The 19061-nt window shown below is 49.1% G+C and overlaps 1 protein-coding gene across 2 annotated transcripts in view; it reads left to right on the top strand.

The window, feature by feature from the left end:
• Positions 1-1707: 1707 nt before the first annotated feature.
• Dlg5 (discs large MAGUK scaffold protein 5) overlaps positions 1708-19061 on the top strand; it is a 107734-nt gene continuing 90380 nt past the window's right edge. Inside the window, exon 1 of one of the 2 annotated variants that reach the window (XM_032918379.1) lies at positions 1708-2240. In XM_032918379.1, the coding sequence (XP_032774270.1) occupies positions 1937-2240 (304 nt within the window). In that variant the 5' untranslated portion in view covers positions 1708-1936. The remainder of the gene's footprint in view (positions 2241-19061) is intronic. The other variant, XM_032918380.1, reaches the window with a different exon arrangement.

The following is a 19061-nucleotide window of genomic DNA, read 5'->3' as shown; positions in this document are numbered from 1 at the left end:
GACTGAATCACCTGAAAAAAAAAATGTCAGTGGAGTCATTGTCTTTTCATAAGGTTGGTCTATGGACATATCTGTATTATGGCTATGTCTTCATTGATAATTGGGCAGGACAGCCCAGCCCACTATGGGTGGTTCCATTCCCTAGGCAATAGGACATGGACCGTATGGGGAAGTTTTGTGTTTGAACCTGGCAAGTGAGTAAGTGTGCCCCATTCCTCAGTGGATCCTGCCCCATTCCTCAGTGGATAATTGACTCTGAGTGAGAAATCTTACCTTGACTTCTCTCAGCAATGGAACTGTGACCTGGAAGTATAAGTTAAAATATACCCTTTCTTTCCCCAACGTGCTTTTGGTCATGGTATTTGCCAGAGCAACAGACTAGAATTAGGGAACCTCCTTGGTCACAGATGCTCAGGCTATCTGAACAGAGAGGGATCTTCAAGTAGTTTTGCTCCAGCATATTAGAATCCATGTTGGGTTATAGAAACCTTAAAAAGTGATAAAGCTATCAAGCCCAGCCCAGAAAACACGTGTTCACAATAACGTTGAGATTGTGTCAGCGCTGCACTGACCCTGCAGAACTTGCTCATGAAGCCATAGCTGAGAATCCTTGGTCTGATGCTCTTCTCATCCCCTTTCTCCTGAGAAATAACAGGTGAGGAAAGGTAATTGATTCTAGTCCACCTTCAACATCATTCTGAGGCACAGAGCAACCTAGGGTCTTCTTGTTCTAATCAGTATTTGGAGTTTGTTTCCTATAAACGAACATGGTTTCCGTCAAAGAAGGACATTTGAGATGCCTTGGCTTTGGTAACAGTGACGTAGAAAAAGTTCTTGGCTGGTTTTCGAAAGTAAGTCAGTGGTAGCAATGCAGAAGTGTGCATTCGTCTCTGGGATGCAGATTTCGTTCCAGGTGAGCAGTTGTGCAGAGGGCTGTCGGAGAAGGTAGATGGTCTTGACCTAAAGTCATAATGGGAAGCAAGATAACTCTGTGATTTACTATAACCTTGGGGTGACACCGAGGAGACGAGCACCTTTCTTGCCAGAAATCTCCAAGAGCCCACAACAAAAGCTCTTCATGGACATCACAGTTCCTGCGAACATCCACTGCCTTTGACTCTGGAGTTCTGATACAGGTAAGCAGGATGCTATTAACTGTTAGGCAGGTTAGGGAATTTTATTGGGAGATTTTTCTAAGAAAATCTTGGAATGGGGACCGATTCTGGAGAGGTTTTTAAATTGGAGATGTCCAAGTTTAGTGGGGGAGGGTTTTGCACTGTGTCCTTGGTTTATTTTAGGATTCTCAGAAGACCCTGGAGTAGGGTAGTATGTGAATAGGGTAGGGGCTGTATCTCTCAGTAGCCCGTGGGATAAGGACTGGTGGGGTCCGGACCCTTCCCCACTGCCCAGTGCCTCAGTTGCCTGTTACCACCTCCAGGCCAAAGGCGGGCCGGGGCGGAGAGACGCGAGAGGGGCGGGCCGCGGCTGTGCAGGCGGCGGTGCAGGGGCTCGGGAAAGCCGGGCCGGAGCTGTCCCGCGCCCAGCGACTTTTCCCCCCGCGGCGATCGCAGTGTGCGGCGGGGCGGTGGGCGCGGAGGCGGAGCTGGAGGGGGCATGTCTGGTTGCTGCGAGGCCGCGGGGCGCTCCCGGGCCGCCGTCCCCACCTCCGCCTCCTTCTCCTCCTCCGTCTCCTCCTCCTCCTCTTCCAGTCCCGCCGCCGCCGCAGCCAACATGGCTGCGCCCCGGAGCCCGGGAGGCGGCCGTTGAGAGCCGCCGGATCGTCCGGGCCCGAGGCGCGCAGGCCCCGGCTCATGGGCCCCGCTGCTTCGCGACTCCCGGCGCGCTGGGCTGCCGCCCAGCTCGGCGTGCAGCCGCCGGCCTCAGGGGCCCCGGCGCCGTCCGGCGGGGCAGGGCCGGGGCGGCGCGGGCCGCCACCATGGAGCCGCAGCGCCGGGAGCTGCTCGCCCAGTGTCAGCAGAGCTTGGCCCAGGCCATGACCGAGGTGGAGGCCGTGCTCGGGCTGCTGGAGGCAGCAGGAGCGCTGAGCCCGGGCGAGCGGCGGCAGCTGGACGAGGAGGCGGGAGGCGCCAAGGCAGAGCTGCTGCTCCAGCTACTCCTGGCCAAGGAGCAGGATCACTTCCAGGACCTGCGCGCCGCCTTGGAGAAGACTCAGCCTCACCTGCTGCCCATTCTCTACCTGAACGGCGTCGTCGGGCCGCCGCAGTCTACAGAGGGCGCGGGTGAGTGGCACTCCTGCGCGGCCCCTCCTGCCCTCCGGCCACCCCTTCTCTCTGCAGCTTAACAAGGGGGTGGGGTGGGGGGGAACTAGGCTCTTGGCGCGGCCACCGCTCTACTCTTACAGCGCGATGACACCTTCTCTCTTAGCCTAGCGGGGGAGGGACGGATGCGGGGAACCGAATTCACACCTCCTGCCTCTGTTGTGCGGTTTTCTGGGAACAATAACCCCTCACTGAAAGCCTTGTCTTTCCTCTCCTTGTCGCTACTGCTGCAGAGTCCTGCGGAGGCCACCAGGTCTGGTGGCGGGGCGGAGGTCGGAGGACACCTCCGAAGGATGTCCGTCAGCCCCTTCTTTTCTAAGCTTCTCACGGTCGGGTCCGCTAGCCCTTCGGGAGCTTGAGGTTGCAACCAGCAACAAGGGAATATAGGCCGGGGCAGATCCCCTAAGTTTTGATCCCTGCCACCCCGTTTAGATCACTCGTGCCTTTTCACTTTGTGTCCGTGTCGGTTTCCTTCTTGCCCCCTGGATCTCAGTCTCCTAACTCGCCCAGATTTGCTGTGAATTATGCACAACGCCTTCCCCGGTTTCTTTGGAAATTGTGGGCCCGGAAAAGTTGAGGAAGTTGCATTGCACCATGGGAAAATCTTAGTAGTGGTTGCTGTGGCTCAGTTCCCTCCCTGAGAATTCCGAGTTCTCAGGTGGAGAACTGGTGACTGATTCCTCTGAGTGGTGCCCTTTGGAACCCCTGTGTTCTTGCTCTTGGAGTGACTGATTTGTAAGTGTGTGTAGGGGGAGGGGTACTGCTGGGAGTTTGTGACTAGTGGTAGGCTTGTCCTGACTGGGCTGTGGAAAGAGAAGCCAGCCTGTTCAACAAGGAAGAAGGCATAGTACAGAAGAAGGATGAGGGCTGGCATGTATGTATGGTGTCTGTTGTGGCAGGAACTGTACCTTATCACATTTAATCGCTGTTAACAGCATGTGAACTATCTAGTATTCCTGCTTTGCCAGAGAGAATACTGGCTTGCAGAGTTTAAAATGCATAGGAAAGATCGACTGCTAAGCGTTCTGAATTATCGTTTATTGCTTTAAAAAAAACATAATCAGAGCTGGAGACAGCAAGTGTGTCTTGTGTTGATCTTGCCCTTGTTTTAAGTTGAATCTATACACATAATACAATCAATAAAGACACATGTAAAAAGAACAGTGAATGAAGAGAGCTGGAAAAATAAAACTGCCCTTAGCAACGTGCGGGCCAGAGATTGAGGAGACCCGTTTATGGGACTGTTAAAAGCTACACTAAAAAGGGAGTGATTTTATTAGGTGTCTCTGGTAGCAGTTCTTGTCTCTGTGGGCCATCTCAACCCTGTTTTCTCTAGCTGAAGGAAACTGGCATACAGAAAGGCTAAACTGCAGCCCCACAACAGAGCACTTCATGGATGCCCTTCTGTCTTCCCCCTGGACTTCAGGCTTTTGCATTCTGTCTCTCAGAGATCTGCATGCTGTCCCTACAAGTATGGTTTACTGGAGTTCCTGGGCAAAGCCTGTAGTCTCTTTGAATAGCCTTTTGAAGTTGCTTAGAGGAGGCTTTCGAATGCAGTTAAGAGAATAAAGGACCTCATCAGATACCTTTTATGCTAACTACTTCTATTTATTTATGAAGAAAGTTTATTAGAGATCTGCTTCTAGAAGTCTGTCTAAGGAAGCACAGAAGTTAGAGGGCAGCCAAGAAATCCTTGTGAGGATGTGTGTGTATCAGCCCTGGGATTAATCTCTTGACTAGGGAAACTAGAGGACAGATGGCCTTGTGTTAAGTACATCCTTCATGCCCTGTGGAGAAGGTGGGACCTCTGATCTGACCTTTAAGATTCTTCTCTTGCCCCAAGGAATGGGATACCATAAGGTTGAGATTTATCCCCGGGGCTGTGATTTTTTAAATCCATTTCCCCACACTTCAGAATTTTATTGCTTCAAAGAGGCTCATGAAATCCTTAGGAAAATACTTGTCAAGGAGGTTAAGTTCGTTTTATCTAATAGGTTAGAAGATTTGGGGTAGCACTTGATATGGCAAGACACATCTGGAGGCTTTGGTGAACAGTGTGGCATGGTGTGAGTCAGTGGGTGTCTGTGTGTCTTTGTAATACTGTGACTGGAGAAATAAGAGGAAGCAGGGGCTCCTGTCCTGGGCCTGATGTGCCTCATTGGCTGTTGAGCATGTTGTGCTCATCTTCACCAACTTGTGGACTTGTGGCTTCCCTTGTGTCACAGGGGGGTGTCTTAACATCTTCTTTACATTGAGTTCCCAGGGCCAGTGTCAGGCACCAGGAAGGTCAGAGGGCAGGAAGGTGACAGACACCAGGAGCCTCTCTTATTTCTTGTCTTGGGTGGTTCCTCCTGTTAGCTGACCAGGCCTTCTCACTGTTGTTTCAAGAGATTATTAGTCTTGAAGAACTCTGCTATCTTACCCACGCATGGGTTTGTAGGGAAGGAAGTGAATTTCTTTGCTCCAGCTGGTGGCAGAGAGAGATGGGAACTGCCCTCGACTGAATGAATGATGGGATCTCCTGTGTCTTTGATTGTGTCAGAGTTGAATTTGGTTATCGTTTAGTGTTTCTCGAATAAATTTAATTGCAACTTCTGATTTCTCTCACAAAGAATCTTGGGTTCTGCTTCTGCAGGCCCTCAGGGTCTTCATTTACATAGTGAGGTCCAAGGTGCCCTGCCTCCTGCCTCAGTCCTGGGGTCGGGGAGGGAATGTTTTCAGGGAGGGATGAGATGCCCAGTTCCGGGGGCTTGACTGTGTGGGCTGGAGTGAGGCAGCCAGGAGTCTGTCTATCATCTTAAGGCCTTGTTCAGGCAATGGCACACTTTAGGAGAGATGAATCTGTTGAGTGACAGATGACAAGAGCAGGCCTTTTGCTTTCTTACAAACTGTGTGCTGTATGACTCTCTCAAGTAGTCTCATCTGGACCTAGTGTGGCTATGACTAATTACCATCTAACTGTCAAGGGCTTCTTAAATTATTTTGTGCCAGGCTTCTCTTGGAAGACAGAAATTGGCTTCCTGCTGGATCTTGCCACCCATGTGCTTAGAATTGTCTTGTCCCTTTCCTCCTCCTGTGCCTTTTCTTTATTTCCTGGAAAGAGAGGGAGAGAGACGCTGTCACTAACATGAAGAGCACATCATAGGATCATCTGCTGAAGAAGTGGAGGGAAAATTGGAGGAGAGACTGGCACTCGAGCTGGAGCTGAAAGGGAATCTGCCGTCCATCTGTCCATCTATCCACCCACCTACCCGCCCATCCATCCATTCACCCACCCATCCATCCATCCATCCATCCACAGGGCTTCTCTGTATAACAGCCCTGGCTGTCCTGGAACTAACTGTAGACCAGGCTGTCCTCAAACTCACAGATCTGCCTGATCTGCCTGCCTCTGCCTCCCAAGTGCGGAATCAAAGGTGTGTGCCATCAGACCTGATTTTTTAAAGATGTATTTTATGTGTATATGTGTTTAGCCTGCATTCTGTAGGTGTACTATGTGCATGCTGAGGTCAAACAAAAGCATCAGATTCCCTGGAACTTGAGTTACAGATGTCTGCGAGCTGCTAAGTGGGTGCTCGGAATTGAACCTGGAGTCTCTGCAAGAGCAACAGGTGCTCTTAACCACTGAGCCATCGCTCCAGCCCTCTGGGGTTGGGGGCCTTGGAATTCAGAGAGGGATATAGGGGAGACAGCAAACACTGCAGGGACTATAGAGGGTAGAGGTTGCTGGAACAGAGAAGATTGCCATTGGGTGTGAGGCAAGGAGGCCTCGTGGGTCCAGGGAGAGGTTCCCTGAAATATAGGCATTGTACAAGGTGAGGCTGGAAGCGTTCTCTGTTTTTTGAAATAACACATTCCTTTGTAGCCCGAGCTGGTTTCAAACATGTGGAAGTCTTCCTTCCTCAGCCTTCTGAATGCTGAGATTGCAGGTGTGAGCCCCCATGTCCACCCTAGACACACACACACACTCTCTCTCTCTCTCCTCTCTCTCTCTCCTCCCTCCTCCCTCCTCCTTCCTTTGAAAGGGAGTAACTGCCAGCTCTTCCAGAGGCTAGTGAGGGTGGCCCTGTGTTGCCAGGTGTTTGTTGGGTATTTATTATCCCTGGTGACTGCAGGGTCTTTTGTGTCCTCTGCCGCCTTTGGGCACCAGCCACTTTTGCTTGGTGTACTCTGGGGGATCAATAGGGGAGGAGACAGAAGTATAGCTCAAGCCAGCATTTGTCTTTCAGAGTTGGGCTCTTTGCTGCAGAGGAACCTGAAGACCATGGTTGAGAAGAGGTTTCTAATGGGGGCGGGGGGGCAGGTTTAGTTCTCTCTGTTCAGGGCACCACGACATCTTAGCTCAAATCATCTTAGGCAGAAAGGATAACTTGTTAATATGTAATACAGTCAGTCATAATGATATTTCTTACAGGCCACATGTCTGCCAGTGGTTCCATGAGATTATATTAACCTAGTGACGTTTCTGTAAGTAAACTCCATGATGGTCATGTAATTAATATTACACGCATGTGTAAGTCTGTTACCCCAGTGTTAAATGACACATAACTACATTCTAAAACCTTGACATAGCAGAGGCTAGCATTGTCCAGCATCGATAGGAGGAAAAGCCCTTGGTCCTGTGAAGGCTCGCTTCCCCAATGTAGGGTCATGCCAGGAGGTTGAGATTGGAGTGGGTGGGTGGGAGTGGGAGCATCGTCATAGAAGCTTGGGGTGGGAGGAATGGGTATGGGGGGGGGAATGGGATAACATTTGAAATGTAAATACGTAAAATATCCAAGAAAAATAAAATAAAAAAAAATCAAAAACAAAAACTTTGACATGATGACCCTTGACTCCTGAATCTTGTGAACTTTTCCATTAGGTTTGAAATGTAGCCTTAGGTTTCTGTGGGCTTTGTGCTCATTGATCCTGAGCAGGGATGGAAGGCAACTCTATCCAGTCAGCCAGGCCAGAAAGATCTTCTGGAAGGATTCTTATTGTCTTGACCAGGGCTGTGCATCTGTTTGAGGCAGAGTGGCTATGGCTGAGGTTAGAAGGCTAAGGTTGGTTTGGCTTTGTCCCCATTATTAGTGACCTGTTCTGGTACAAGGCAGTTTTTAAAGAAGCGGTTTCTCCAAGATAAGATGAGCTGAAGGGATAGTGTAAAGAGAGAGACATTGTGCCTGTCACTGTCCTTGATCAAATGAGTAGAGCTCATGGCTGGAGTGGGCTGTTGGTGGTCAGGCCCTGAGCAGGACGGTTAGCTTCTCTGCACATGTCTCTTGGTGTGTTGTTATTTTACACAATTACTGGTGTTGGAAAAGGTGGTGTTTATCTGAATTGGTAGAATCCTAAATACGCGCATCCCTAATATCAGGCTGCCTGGAGCTTTTGGCCTCCTCCATCCATGCTGCCTGTCCATCCAGCCTTCCACTGGAGGGCTTTGTTCTGGCCATAGCCAGGTCTCTAGGATGCTAATGCTTAGGTTAGCTCTCCCATCACCTCACCCTCCTTGAATCCCCCGCTCCTGGCCCAGGAACAATGATGGACAAGAAGATGCAGGAAAACAAGAAGAAACCTCAAAAAAAGTTGAAGAAATACCCCAGCCTGGCAAACGTCTTTCCTCTTTCTCTTCATCCCTCTTGCCCCTTCTGGTAGCATTTTTCTGGGGAAGCTGAGCCCTGTCCTTGCCACAGGCAGTCTTCTCTGTTCGGATGGATCTTAAGAGCGGAATGCTTAGCAGGGGAACTAGATGTTTGGAACTGGGGTGACTTCTGAGCTTAATGTTGAAGATAACTTTAAGATTCACAAGATGGGATTTTTTTTTAAAGCTTCCTTTTATAATATGTGCAGTTGGGAGTTTTTATGGAAATTTTACAATGAAGCAAAGCCTGTTCCTTTTTTTATAATGATGGCACACTTTTAGCAGTTCACAAGTTTCCCAGCAGGCTTCTTATCAACCACACTGTCAGCAAGCCTGCTGGGAAGTCCAGTCTAGTGTGTCAGTAAGCCTTGCCTGCCATTTTGGAAGCTCTTCTCTCCTGTGTCTCAATGCTATTCCAGGCCCTATTCTCCTTCCCCAGAGCCTGGCCCTAATACAGCCATTATAAAACACTTCACTGCTTCAGAGTGCAGTTTGATAATCAGCAGTGAGCACAAAGGAAGGGCATTTAGTTAGTGTGGTGAACCATCACCTAACAGTGACAGTAGGAACCAGGAATGGACAGATTGCTGAAGGTCTGTTGCAGCTCCTTGTTGAGCTCTCTGAACCGGTATCAGGGTTACTGACTCTGGCTACCTTACCAGCACAGCGTAATCTCCTGGAGGTGACTGCTCTGCCACACGCCCCATGTTTCTTTTGAGCATCTCTCAGGTGCATCTCACTGTGTCTGAAGTCTTCAAGGTCACCCACCAGGTACCAGCTGTTCAGGGCTGGCTGCTCTGAGCCCTGTGAGGCAACCTTTCCTTTCCAGATTCTAATATCAGCCAACTGTCATGGAAGGAGCCCCCATGCGGGATCTGTTTCTAAGTGCAGACCTGACCTTGGCTGAGCCTCTTGGCTTCCTGGCTCTCGTTCAACAGCGAATAGAATTGGTGAGGCACTGAATGGGGAGTTTCTCAGTCCTGCGGGGTTCCGAGCACTCCCCAGATGGCTTTTAGTCCCAGGGGAGTGTGGTAGTTGTGTTGGAGTGGATTTCTGGGGCTGTTCCAGCTCTATACCATGGCTGCTATTCTATTCTGCTTTAATGTTAGTGTGGGGTGTTTTTAGATACTCTACCTCCGCTTCCTGAAAAAGGAAAAATATTTTGGCTCATTTGTGTGTGTGTGTGTGTGTGTGTGTGTGTGTGTGTGTGTGTGTGTTTTTACTCCTACTTCATATGAAGCACTTGTACCTTCTGCAGCCCCAGTGGGAGGGAAGCTGTGCAGTGATTTCCAGGGAAGACGTGGGTTGTAGAGAGCAGGAGCACTGAGCTGGCCGGAGCTGGTGTGTTTAGCAGGGAATTTTACATGGGATAGAACTAGATGTAACTGGAATTTTTTCCCTTCGTCATCCTTTTCCTAGAACGAGCTGTAAATCCTTGCACTGTGCCTCAGTTGATATTTTTGAGGTGGAATTCCACAAAAGTACTGCAGAAACATTTTTACCTGAACAAGTATTTGGAGTATCCTGTGTAGACATCCAACAATCCTGGGGAGGATTGTGATCGACGTTCACTTCAGCCTAGGGGTCAGACTCAACTGCTCTGCGTTTTATTTTTTTAATTGTAGTTAAGACTCACGTATCACAAGACTTACCTTGAACCACTTTGTTTTCACTTCAACAAGGTATAAAGCGTGAAAATAGCTAAGTGTGCCCTTCAGTAGCATTTAGTGTTTTTAGGCTGTTGGGCAACCCATATCATCATCCATTTCCAGAACTTTGCCATCGTGTAAAAGAGTCCATTAAACAAGGACTGTTGCTCCTCCCCTCAGCCCCGATGATCACTTTCTCCTTTCTGTTCACATGAACGTAACTAGTTTAGATATCTGCTATAGGTAAACTCAGTGTATGTGTCTTCCTCGTGTGCGTGTACGAGAGTGTGTGTGTGTGTGTGTGTGTGTGGTGTGTGTGTGTGGTATGTGTGTGTATGTGTGTATGTGGTGTGGTGTGTAGTGTGTGTGTGTGTGTGCGTGTGTGTGCGTGTGTGCGTGTGAGTGTTGTGTGCATGTGTGTGATATGTATGTATATTCACACATGTTTAGAGGCCAGAGGAGGCTATGGAGTCTCTTCGCCTGTCTCTCTACATTCTCTTCTTTGGACCATGTAGCAGGTCCAGATGCAAGGTTTTAACGAGCTGCCATATTGCTTGCTTTCTGTTTTGTTTTGTTTTTTTAAAGATTTATTTATTATCTATAAGTACACTGTCGCTGTCTTCAGACACACCAGAAGAGGGCATCAGATCTCATCACAGATTGTTGTGAGCCACCATGTGGTTGCTGGGATTTGAACTCAGGACCTCTGGAAGAGCAGTCAGTGCTCTTAACCTCTGAGCCACCCCTCCAGCCCCTGCTTTCTGTTTTTAACACCTTAGTTTGGGTCTGGCTGGAGGCCTAGTTCTAACATTTTTCTTTTATCTAAAATGTAAGTGCAATACACATTTACAAGTGCATTGCACTCAAAGGTGTACACACACACACCACACACCACACACACACACACACACACCACACACACACACCACACACACACACACCACACACCCACACACACACCCCACAACACACAAATACACACACTACACACACACACACACACACACACCACAAACCACACACACACACACACATACCACACACACACACCACACATACACACACACACACCACACACACACACCCCACACACACCCACACACACATACACACACACCACACACACATATACACACACACACACACACACACACACACACACACACACCACACACACACCACACACACATATACACAAAAACACACACAAATACACACACTCAAATATACACACATACCCACACACACAAACCCACACACCCACCCACACACAAAAAAACACCAAACCCAACACACACACACACACACACACACACCTCCAGTTATGTGTTTGCTAAGCAGAGCTACTTCTTTGGATTGCAAAGGAGTTAATTTCAGAACTTGTCTGACTGACTCCTTTGAGGTAGACCTTACCCATCCCATCCCAGCAGAATTCAGAGCCAGCAGCCTTTCCTCTTCCTTTGCAGTGCTAATAGCTTCACCCCAAAGACCTTGAAATATGCTGGGCGTTTCTGCTTCACAGACCATTCAGGCTTGGTTTGCTTTCTCACTTTGAGTCCAGGGTACCAGCTCGATCAAGATGTTCTTTCCAAAGGCCTGGGTCAGCATTCCCCCAGGAACCATGTTCTGAGCACCGGCTCAATGGGGTGCGGAGGATGCTGCTTGTGCCTTGGCCCGGATCTGTGGTCCAGCGCATTCGGATGGTGCTGCTTTGAGCAGGCCTAACTTATCATTAGGCTCTTGAGAGCAGTTGTGGTCCAGTGTGCTTTGGGGCTTTGCTAGAATGGCTTCAGAGACTGATTTGACCCCCAAAGTCCTTTTCTGTAGGGCATCTTGAAGCATCCATGCTCATTGGAATACACATGGGAAACCTCAGCTTTAGCCATGGTACTGGAACACAGCAAGTATTACTTATTTTCATTTCTCCTGGTCCTCTCATTTGGAGCACCCAAGCTGTAAACATTTCCCTTACATTAGTTTCTGATGCCAGCTGAACTAGACACATGTGGTTCTGGGGCCAGAGGCTGTCAGATTTTAGGTTTGTGTCCTTGCTGGGCCTGATGGGGCTTAACCAGAATGAAGTCTGATTTCATGCACATTTTAGATGCTTTTCTTGAGGATCAAAGCAGCAGGACTGAGCCTTGGGCCTTAGAAGTCAGGGCTTCTAAGGATGCCTTGGGAAGGGGTTTGGGGGCTGCTCTGATGGCTTGGCTGCTGCAGGTCTGGGGAGACCTGGTAACTGTCAGTCAAGAACAAGATTTTGCCGAGCCTTCGACACAGGTGGTCTGGAGAACAGAGAAGATGGTCTGTTCTGAGATGAGTCAGTGGATGAACGAATGAAGGAAGGAAGGAATGGCCCAGGTGGCTGGGATATTGTGGGCAGGATTGGAGCAGGGAGCAAGGAGCAAGGCTCTAGGATTAGAGGCAGCTGGATGCCATGAGCATATGTGTTTCCATCCTGAACTCTGTGACTCTAGCAGCTGCCTAACCTTCAGGACTCCCTCTTCCCCATCTGTGAAAGGGATCAGTAGTGTTTTCTGAGGGCCTTGGTGAGAGCTGCTGGGAGTGGCTTGCTCTTAGAGGAGCAACAGACTTGGGTTGTATGTGGACCCAAAGAGTCATAGGACAGGGGCCATGAATGGGGTTGGTAGGACAGAAGCTGGGGGGCGGGGAGCAAATCTTGAGTGTCTGCCAATGAGGAGAGAACCTGGGGTATCTGTCAGTGAGGAGGCCGTGTCACTTTGGTGGATTAGTTTCCTGAGGCCTTGGTCTTAAGGAGGCATCACCATGTCCTGTGAGGAGAACCTTTGCAGCCACTTGGGGACGCCGAGGAGATAGTGAGGCCAGTGCTCTTTGGCTGAGAGAGATGAGTGCAGGGAGCTCAGAGAAGACACTGGGAAGGAAGAGGGAACTCAGGTTAAGCGAAGCCTTTTCTTCCTTCTCTCCTGCCTTTTAAAGGGTTTGTCTTTTCAAGCCTGTGGAAATGAGTGGATGATAAAAGGAGCAACCCTGGACCTCTACTGACCTCTTCCAGCAACCTTGGAATCCTGTAGTATTTTAAAACAAATCCCAGCTAGCATGTCACTTCACTCAAAAAATTTCTCAGGTCTGTCTTGAGAAAGCTTCCTGGAGCTGATCCCAGTATTGCCTGTCTGTGTGAGGTCCTGTGGCCTTCAGTTAGGGGGTGATCTTTACAAATACAGTCACAGCTTTATCTGTGTGTCCGTCCCTTCCACCCTTGTCTGTATGTGCTTAGTTCCTGCTTCTACTATCTTGGCTGTGCCAAGTGCTAGGCCCACAAAAGTCACCCCCACAGCAGCCAGCACGATCTGTGAAGGGACTCAGCCCACTCTGAGCGCCCTGCTCTTATGCCAAGCTGGCGGTCAGTTGTCCTTGCGTCACCAGGTGATTTGTTTAAATACAGATTTTAATGAGGTCTGCTTTTAAACTCAATTGATGTCATCGTGAGACCCCAGGGAGGTTAGAGAGCAGGGTCTCATTATGTAGGCTGCTCCTGGCACTCATGGCCTGGAGCATCCTGCTCAGCTTGGATCGACTCTTGCCTGGAGAGCTGCCTCAAAGCTTTACCCTCCTTTATTGGGGTGAGTCCTGGCTGGCCCCAGAGGCTGCTGTATATGGAACTTTGCTTGTACCTGCTTCCTCTGCGTACCTTTGTAAGTTTCCTTTTGAGGTGAACCATTTTAAAAATGGCGAATGACCCAATGTGCCTAATGAGAACCCAGTCCCTGCTCCCCAGGATAGTGATGATAGGAGTGTGAACTGAAGCCCTGTTGGACATCCGGTCTGTCATTGTCATTGTGAGGACCGGACTACCCATTTATTTATCATTTATTTCTGAAAAATCCCTCTTGAGCTTAAAACAAAACAAAGCAAAACAAAAATCTGTCACTAGCCAGCCCAACCCTACATTGCATAAGAGAACCATTATCTGGTTGACACATTAACCAGCCCCTGAGAGCTGCCTGTTTTGGAGGCAGCCCCGCTGGGGACATTTGCCTGTGAATGGGTCTGACTTTGGCAGGAGGAACCTCTATGTGGCTTTCGGTGACAAAGCAAACTCTTCCTCTCCCCCAGCTGCGCCCTGCTTGTCACTAAACAAAGGTGTGTTGTCTGTTTTTATTTTCTTAAGATTCATTTTATGAGCATTAATGTTTTTGCCTGTGTATGTGTTTCTGAACCACAAGTGTGCCTGTTTCCCTTAGAGGTCAGAAAAAGGTGTCACATCCTCTGGAACTGGAGTTATAGTGATGGTATGCTGTTCCGTAGGTGCTGGGAACTGAACCTGGGTCCACTGCAAGTGCAGCTAGCGTTCCTAACCAGGGAGCTGTCTCTCCAGCCCTGTGCCTGGGTTTCTATAGGTGTAGTGTCCTTTCTCAGTTTACATGTCTTCACGGTACATGTCTGATTCTTTAACATGCCTATAGACCTGCAAACAAATGTCTTTTTCTGACTATTGACAACATGTTTTTCCACACGTGGTGAAAATCTGGCTAGACATTTTTAAAAATGACAGGTAGCAGAGAAACAGAAAGAAGCACAATTTGGTTTGCGTTTCTGTATGTTGGGGGTAGGGTGGGATCGCATATGCAGAGAGGCCAGAGAGGGAGTCGCTTCTCTCCTTCCTTCTTCCACCTTATGCATTCAAGCAATGAAGTGTGGGTTAGCAGACCTGGGGTACGCTCCCCTACCTGCTGAGTCGTCTTGCCAGCTCCCTTTATATATGTTGTGTAATTTGTTAAAATTTCATAATATTCTGAAAGCAGCACGCTGACATTTTCAGGAGTTGCAACTCTCTCTGTTCTTTCCAAGTCACCTTCATTTTTTTCCTCCCTGGCCAGACATGTTTTCATGGCTTCATTTTCATTTTAACTACTTATCATTTATTTATTTACTTACATAATGTGTTTGGGTCTTTTGTCTGCATGCATCTCCATGCACCACATACATGCCTGGCGCCTTCAGAGTCCCAGGATCCCTGGGACTAGAGTTACAGAAGGTTGTGATCTGCCATGTGGATGTTGGGAATTGACCCTGGGTCTATTGGAGCAGCATTCAGTGCTTTTAACTGCTGGGTCATCTCTCTAGCCCTTAATGCTTTCTCTTACGCAGCTTCAGCTGTTGAAAACATGGCTGGGAAGGATCTCAGAGACTAGTCCAGGTTCCCATTTTACACAGGAAAACTAGCAGTTTTCTAGCAGGAAAACTAAGACACAAAGAGGCAGTTCTGGAGCTAGGATCCCCTTTCAGACTTGGAGCAGTTTGGCTAGGGTGTCTGGGGGTCTGGAAGTCTGGGCTGCTTTTTCCTCATGTGGACCTGGCTTAATAGTGAGCATGGGCAAGTAATAGGATACCCCAGTGTGCTAAGCTGTGCTCCAGCTTTATTCCCAGGCATTGAACCCAATCCTTCACCAGCCATGCGGTTGATATTTGTGTTCTACAGTTGGGCAAAGTAGGCCAGGATTGAGAGTTCCACTGCTCTGTCAGGCCACCAGCTGCTCTGAGGCTGGCAAGCGCTGGAGTCCTTGTCCATTCCTTCATAAAGGCTGTGTTTGTTCTCTCCCACAGGCCTTCCTGTGAAAGTCCCCATTGAGATCTCTGGGTCCTGAGCCTGGGATACCCCTCCCTTTGCATCCCATCACTGATGCATTTAGCATTTGGGTTCTGAGCACCTGTTACCGGATGGGGCTTTTGGATCATCCTAGAACATGAAGTCTAAATTTGGTGCTGAGTCAGAGAATGGGCCTCACTTTGGCAGGAGCATCTGTGGGGCTTTCTTCCTGTGACATAGCACAAACCCCTGTTACCGATGTTCCTGACTCCTTGGTGCTTAGTCACAGGTCAAAGTTCAAACAGGAATGCTTTTCCTGAGCCTCTGGTCTCAGAGACTTTTCCTAAGATAACATGTTAAGGCTCTCAGACCCTGAGTCAGAGTCCACCCAGTAGCTAGCTTTAGGGAGACTGGATCCAGAAGAAAGGGAGAAATTAAACAAAACCCTAACTTTGGGTTCTGTACCCCTTTCCTTGGAAACAGTAGTTAGATTTGGGGAACCCGATGTTCAGGGGCTTCATGTGAATGCCCACAAGTCCATGTTCTCCTCATTTCTGACAGAAAATGGGAGGTGACCTGTGTATATCTTGTCGTAGGCCTGGTCTGTTTTACAGACCCAGGGAGAGGGGACAGAGTAGTGTCAGCCACCCTGATTGATTCTGTGGGAAGTGGTCAAGTCTCACATAACTCTCCTGCCTCCGGCTTGCCACATACAAAAAAGCTTCTCATGAGACTAAGTCGCACTGGTCACCCATGCTGGCCTCTTGCACTGGATCCCACGGGCTAGACTGGAGCCTGGCCATATCAGATTTTATCTGTCTGTCTGTCCATGCCTCCCTCCATCTGTCAGCCTGCCTCTTGTCACTGCTTGGTAGTAGACAGCTTGAGGTGCTGAGGCTGTGAACATAAGAAAGTTTCCAGTACCATCCACAGCCAGACTGAGTGCTGATCTGCTCTCATCGGAATATGCATTCTGTTGCTCCACAAAAGGGTTCCTTCCCTTGTTCAGGCTCTCTGCTTTTAGAAACATCTGGAAGCTGACAGCCTTACTTACTGTCTTCTTGCTTCTCACCTGTTTTGCAGTTTCTAAGCTATGGGAAAGGCTTTTGTGTGTACAAGAAGGCTCTTGACCTCCCTCCCCTGCAGAGTTTATCATCTCATTGGATGGCCCCAAGCGAGTGAGCAGGTGTCTACCAGTACTGGTGAGCGCCTTGGACTCCTGGGCAGGTACCTAAGGAAGGGGCATGTGCAGTAAGCTGAACTGGTTCAGGGCCTGAAGGTTGGAGGGTGCCAGAGGGGAGGACTGAAGGAGGCAGGTCGGGTAAGGGTGGTACTCAAGGCAAAGGCTGGGTGTTCTTGGAGACATGACAGAGAACCCTTTCTGTGAATAGAAAAAGTCTGTATGGGAATCCAGGGCTTTGGAACAGGGAATTTACTTGGCAGACTTGGGGAGAATGAGGCCAGGCTCACTAGCCTTGGGAAGATGCAGGCAGGTCAGGTCACCACGTCTGCCATTCTCGGGGGCTGGATGGAGAAGAATTGCAGTTGATGGTGGGCTGTGTTATGTGAAAAGAAGACCAACTGGCCTTCCCAGTCTCCCAGGGGCGGTCTGTGAGTTGGTGAGTGTATTGGTACAGCCACTGCTTTTCCTAAGTTTCAAGCTGGAGAATGCTGGTCGCAGTGTTAGGATGTGAGTGTCTATGAATCCTCTACAGAGACTGGTCCCATGTGAGGATCTCTCTGTGCCAAAGGGGATGATGGAGCAGTGTGGTCACAGGGAAGTGAGAGACCAGCTGTCCAGTCTTGTCCCCATAATCACTGCCTATAATCCCTTTAGGTCTTGCTGTTCTGATGCTGGAAATGGAATCGATTCTGCTGCCCCCCTTCAGCTAGGAAAGGTAGGGGAGTCCGTCCTAGGAAGTGGCCCCATGCCTCTTGGTGTCTGGGTGCTGAGCAGGTATGCATTAGTGCATACCCAATCCTTTTTCCTCCAGCCCAGCAGGATTCTTTACCTAAACTTAGAAGTCGGGGTCACAGATGAGGGTGCCCTGGGTACTCTGGAGGTAGTTTGATGGATTTGAGCAGAGGGTCTGGTAGAAGTGTGAACTGCTTTTTCTGTTTCTGTTTCTGTATTGGCAAAGTGGAAGAGTTATGGAATCTGATATGGTGAGAATTAGGAGAGTTCCTGTCTGTGAGGTTTTGCAAGTGGGGCCTGGCAAACGTAAATACTGGGTAAGTCCGGTATTTATTTTTGTTATTGCCACAAGCCTGTGTCTCAGTGACACCTTGGGGACATGTGTGTCTATAATGTCCCATTTAAAATAAATTGTTCACCCAGATAATGGTTAAAATATTTGTGTCCCCCCACCCCATGCCATAGAGTCACGTTGCAGAAGTTCTGATCTGTCAGAAGTAAGCACAGAGATTATGTGTGTTTTGTAATCTCTAGCAGGATCTGACCTTGAGTGGACGCACTGAACAGGTAACCACTTTACGTGTTGGCAGGTCACGTGGTGAGTGGCATGTGATAGGAGTTTCACGTGACAGGCATTGGGAGGACAAGATGATTGTAAATGAGAATTGAGCCATTGCAGTTGGCCTCCTTGTGGGGTGGGGGTGGGGCTGGTCTCTTGGAGCTGATGGAATCAGAGGCTGCTCGTGGGTCAGTCAGATGTGATGTTGCGCTCCAGGCCGCAAAACAAGTCTCACAGTGGAGACTTCCTTTTAGATTTATTTTTAATTTATATGATGAGTGTTTTGCCCGAATATATGTCTATACACCACATGCAGTGCCCACAGAAGCTACAAGAGTGTCAGATCCCCTAGAGCTGGAGTTACAGGGGGTTGTGAGCCTTGATGTAGTGCTTTATCCACTGAGCCATCTTCCTAGCCTGTGGTGGTTTGAATATGCTTGGCCTAGGGAGTGGCACTATTAAGAGGTGTGGTCTTGTTGGAGGAAGTGTGTATCACTGTGGAGGTGGGCATTGAGACCTTCCTCCTAACCACATGAGAGCCAGTCTACTTCCAGCAGCTTCAGATGAAGATGTAGAACTCTCAGCTCCTGCACCATGCCTGCCTGGACACTGCCTTGCTCCTGCCTTGATGATAATGGACTGAACCTCTGAACCTGTAAGCCAGCCCTAATTAAATGTTGCCTTTATAATAGTTGCTTTGGTCATGGTGTCTGTTCACAACAGTAAAACTCTAAGACCTAGTCCCAACAATGGAGGCTTCTGTTGCTTCTATTCTGTGCTGCCCGTGCTTCTCCACAGCAGATGCCTCTCGCTGTTCTCTGGCAAGTGTTGTGAGGAGCAACACTGAACTAAGCCTTGAGCTCTGGCCTTTTCCTGTCACTCAGACTGGCAGGAACTAGGTGAAACCTAGTGACCATGGCAACAGGGCTATGGAAACTCCTGCCTCAGCTGCTGGGCTGCCCCAGAATGCATTCACCAAAGCCTTGCCCCAAGGTTTCTATCCTGAGTGTCAGTGCCCCCACCAGGTAGGTTCTCCTGCAAGTCTGGAGGGGAGGATGCGGGATACATTGCCATGTCCTGCATTGGAGAGGAGGCAGGGTGGGTACCTATCTGCAGAATGTGCAGATGAATGAGTTTCTAGTTACCAAGGCTATGGGACAGATGAGATGCATCCACAGTAGGCCATGGTGTCCCTTAAAATTAATGCTTGCTGAGTGTGGTGGTGCACACATTTAATCCCAGCACTTGAGAGGCAGAGACAGGCAGATACCTGAGTTTGCGTCCCGCTTAGTGTGTACAGTTCAGGCTATGGCTACACAGTAAGCCCTGTCTTAAAACAGCAATAGCAACAAACGAACAAAAAACCTTAATGCTTGGCAGAAGTGTAAGCAACCCAGGACATAGGTGGTGCAGTAAGCAATAGGGTGGGGTGGCTGATAACATGAACACCGCCTTGCAAGAACA

The sequence above is a fragment of the Rattus rattus genome, chromosome 12 (genome assembly GCF_011064425.1).
Source record: "Rattus rattus isolate New Zealand chromosome 12, Rrattus_CSIRO_v1, whole genome shotgun sequence".
In the NCBI taxonomy this organism is placed as follows: Eukaryota; Metazoa; Chordata; class Mammalia; order Rodentia; family Muridae; genus Rattus; species Rattus rattus.
The sequence above is the reverse complement of the archived record's forward strand: the minus strand, read 5'-3'. Positions and strand labels throughout refer to the sequence as shown.